The 4366-nt window shown below is 31.3% G+C and overlaps 1 protein-coding gene across 1 annotated transcript; it reads left to right on the top strand.

Annotated features, from left to right (window-relative positions):
* Positions 1-3218: 3218 nt before the first annotated feature.
* On the top strand, positions 3219-4268 carry LOC132717705 (sushi, von Willebrand factor type A, EGF and pentraxin domain-containing protein 1-like; the record flags this gene model as incomplete). Its single annotated transcript, XM_060701254.1, has 3 exons — positions 3219-3222; positions 3630-3797; positions 4101-4268. Coding segments are annotated over exons 1-3 (340 nt in total), but the record flags the coding sequence as incomplete, so codon positions are not given.
* Between the last annotated feature and the right edge of the window lie 98 nt (positions 4269-4366).

The raw sequence follows: 4366 nt of genomic DNA, 5'->3' as shown, positions 1-4366 counted from the left end.
TTTTTTAAAGTTATAGTAATTCTGTCATTAAGTTCATAATATAACAAAATGGACGGTTCTATTAAATTATATAGCAGCATAACCTTTATTAAATCTTTGAACAAAATAATGGATAGCATATCAAAGTTAGGATGAACTCATCATGAGAAGAAAGCATTTAAAATGTATTTAATAGCGTATATTTTAAAGTAATAGTAATTCTGTCATTAAGTTCATAATATAACAAAATGGACGCTTCAATTAAATTATATAGCAGACATGACAGCATACTTATTCCTATTTTAAAAGTTATAAGTGATTTAGTATAAAAAATTATGATGAACGATCATATTTTATTCTAGAACACTTTATAATCTGCTGTATAAAATATAGTTTTGGTTCATATATCTCACACTTGCCACCAATATACATATGTAAGTCTTTCGTGGCCTGCTGGGTATTCGGACATTGCCCTTCGGACATTTGCCCCCTTGGAAGTTTGCCCCCTTTTTGCAGTGGCGGTCATTTGCCCCTTCATATCTTTGGAAGGGACGGACATTTGCCCCCTCCCTGTTTTAAAAAATATTTTATTGTTTAATTGTTTGCTACCACAATTCATAGCCTATTGTCGAAACTTCATTGTGCTTAAATACACAAAAACTCCCGCGCAAATTTGTGAAAGTCAAAATAGCTTTCATAAATAAATAAAACTTAAATGCTTCCATTGGCATACAAAAAAAGAAACTATACACGAAATGACAAGTGACATTTGAATTAGTACGGCAAAATTGGGGCAATTGTCCGGAGGGCAACTGTCCGGGGGCAAATGTCCTAGAGTCTGCATTGTCTGATACGAAATACTATCAACATAATTATTCATTCTTTAACATACCTTCTATTACAGAACTACTCTCTTTATTATTGACAAAATGCACATTTAGCTTTTTTGATTTTAATGGGGAAAGCAAATTTAAATGCAAAATATATATTGTATTTAAGCAGAACGTTGATAAAAGCTTACCTGTATATGCGTTGTCTTAGTGCATTTCATCAAATGTACCGAATCAGCCATTGCTCAAGCTAATATAGTTTTACGGTGTGTAAGTTGGATATCGGCCTCGTACTCGATCTTTCTATTTAGGAAAGACCTGGTCACGAATTTCATGAAACAGTTTTTTTCTAGTATCACGTGATCGTACAGGACAATATTGCGACCCGTGCTCCGGAACGCACGGAATCCGGTTTTTTTTCCAAACATATAGGGATACGAAGAACTGCTTTTGTTTTTATATTTGTATTAATTCATGTTACTAAAAATTGTAATTGATTAATCATTTCATATATATGATGACCAATTGACCGATTTAACATTTAGCTTGAAATGTGATAGGGACCTACTATGACGAAAATTGATAAACGATCAGGGGCATACCGGATACCGGGATTTTTCCGGATCACTGTTGTGACACATGACAGCGTTAAATGAATTATCTTGTCCTATGTATATTGGCTACTGCGTTTGTAACGTAGTAGATTATGGGAAAACCCCGATATATTTACGCTTTTGTCAACATTCTTTTTTGAATTAAGATGTGAGTAATGATTGATGTATACAATAAACCTACTTAGATTAGTATTTACCATTTACTTGAAATTTTTTCATTTTTTCATTTTACCATCTGGAGGTCAGTGGCTTTAAATTTATATTGGTTGGTTTTGCAAAATATAAAATACTGTTACCTTGTAGTTTTTATTTTATTAAAAGTTTATTTTATTGAAAATATCTGGTATCATATTTGCTATTAAATTTGGCATTATTTAGCAAATAAATACCTACAATAATAATATAATAAAAATAAAACACTTTTTTCTCCCATTAGGGATCTGAGAGATTCATGAAAAATGTTAAAAAGAAAAAAAAGTTGCCCTTATGGGGTTTGAACCCACGACCCTCAGTTTCAATACAATTGACAGTGATTCTAGCCTATTTGAATACTCTTCAAAGTGGAGATAGTGAATTCGAAGTGTACTTCCTCAATTACAAACAATCATGATGTATAAATTGAATATGGTGGCAGTTAACCATATATTTATCGCGTAAACTATCTGACTAACTAATTTTTTTTTAGTCAACCCGATAAATAGCAGATATTTATAAGACAAACTAGATATTTTTCTGCTATAGATAAATAACGAATAAGTATATAACTTTAAAAAACACTATAATGTATCTAAATAAATGATATAAGCTGTTTAAACAAAAGTTAGTTAGATAAGCAGCGTGATAATTATGTGGTAAATGGTTTGCAGAAATAAACCACCATAATTAAAAGAGTATATGAATACAAAGAAGTTATAAGAGTTCTATTGATAGTATTATTTTAATACAACGAATAAACAGGAAATGAATGTTTTAGAGAAACAATAATGTTATATTAGATACATGTATATTATACATTAATTAAGTGCATTAAGGGTCACTTTGTCTTTTTCAGGCTATCCATTAGATATCACTGACATAAAACTGTCAGGGGGAAATTCAACGTCAAATGGTAGGGTAGAAATAAAATCTTTGGACACTTGGGGAACAGTATGTGACCATGGTTTCGGTAAAAATGAAGCCGACACAATATGCACAATGATTGGCTTCCCGTAAGAAACAATTATCTTTTCTTTATTGAATATCGAATACATAAAGTTGAATATCAATAAAGATTCAGCCAATGCTTGAATGCATTGCCCTCGAGAATGATCTATATTCGTTTGCAGGTCTCTTAGAAATCTTAATACATGTACTTGAAATCCTCTTAAAGATATACTACATGTACTATAATTATATTTTTCTATTATTTCTCTTTCTAGTAACAATTTACTTGTACAACACTAAATAGGTGTAAAAGCTTGAAAGTCAAACGAAATGTAATTTATCATTATTTTGACACTTGAATCAAAATGTAGCTTTATGAATCAATATACGCAAATATTTGTTTCCAGTCCTGCTGCCTCATTTCACCATGGTGCCTACTTTGGCGAAGGTTCTGGTCCAATATTTGTTGATGACTTACAATGTGAAGATAATTCTACACATATCAACAATTGTAGTTACGTCACCTATGATAACTGCTATCACTCCAACGACGTTTCTGTTGTTTGCACAGGTAAGAGCAATAAATTAAAAAGCCACAATTAGTTATTTCAATGTTTTTTTTGCTAAACGAAAACAATAGTATCATTTGACCATGAGTATGCAAGTTATTATTTCAACAATCATCACAAAACGTACCGTTTACATAGCAATTTCCTATTTTTTGACAAGTACAAACATGAAGTATTTTGGTTCGGAAAAGGGAAAATCTATTCAGAGAAAACAAAGCCAATAACAAATTCATGTATACACGGTAGATATGTTTGTGCAGTTCAAATTGCCGGGCTATTTGCCTTACTCTTATATTGTTTTAGTCTTATATTTATTTTCATTTTTTATGATTTTGTAATACATACAAATGTTTTAAATTAATTCATTTCACATGTAAAACATTTGTATGTTTTACAATGAGGAGTCATAAAATACTTTACAGGAATATGAATTTAATAATGGCATACTTGCATTGATTAAAATGTTAATTTTTAATTAAAGATTTGTTTTTAAGAATGCCCTTCACCAAAGCCAACAAATGGGAGCATAAATTCCACATCTACGCATTACCTTGCTGCTGTGACGGTCACGTGTGACGACGGATACAATTTGATTGGTGATTCTGAAATACGTTGTGAACTTGACGCTACATGGAGCAGCAGTCCAACGTGCAAATTGATAGGTATGCCATTAAATAATTAGCTATCTATCGAATGATCGATCTTTTTATCAGTAACATAAGGCAATAGTTAAATGATCTAGATATTACTCTTTGAAACGAATTTATATAGGAGAAACATCATTTGGAAACAACTAAAAGCGTTTTGAAATAAATAATATGGCCACAAGAACAAATATCAAGGCCATAGCTTAGTCACACAAAACACTTTATTATAAAGTTAAAATCCTGAAAGCATTAAGACTGTCTGAAAATGCACAGTTTAACAAGAAACTAAATTCATGTTTCCTCAAATGTTCTCTTAAGACTGCGGCGACCCAACACCTGATTTTGGATATATCAACACAACATCTACAACAAACGGAACTGTTGCCATGGTTTCATGTGACGAAGGACATGAATTACAAGGTGAAAATGTAATAATCTGTCAACCCAGTGAGGAATGGACAGATAACCCCTCGTGTATCATTAAAGGTAAAATGATATTGAATGCTTTATCTTCATCATTTTTATTGACATTTGAAACATGGATATGCTTTAGCAAAATAATTAAAATAAGTATTTGTTGCAAA

The sequence above is a fragment of the Ruditapes philippinarum genome, unplaced genomic scaffold, assembly GCF_026571515.1.
Source record: "Ruditapes philippinarum isolate M1 unplaced genomic scaffold, ASM2657151v2 ctg11675_1_1_1_1, whole genome shotgun sequence".
Classification (NCBI taxonomy): domain Eukaryota; kingdom Metazoa; phylum Mollusca; class Bivalvia; order Venerida; family Veneridae; genus Ruditapes; species Ruditapes philippinarum.
This window is presented reverse-complemented; position numbering and strand designations above follow the sequence as displayed.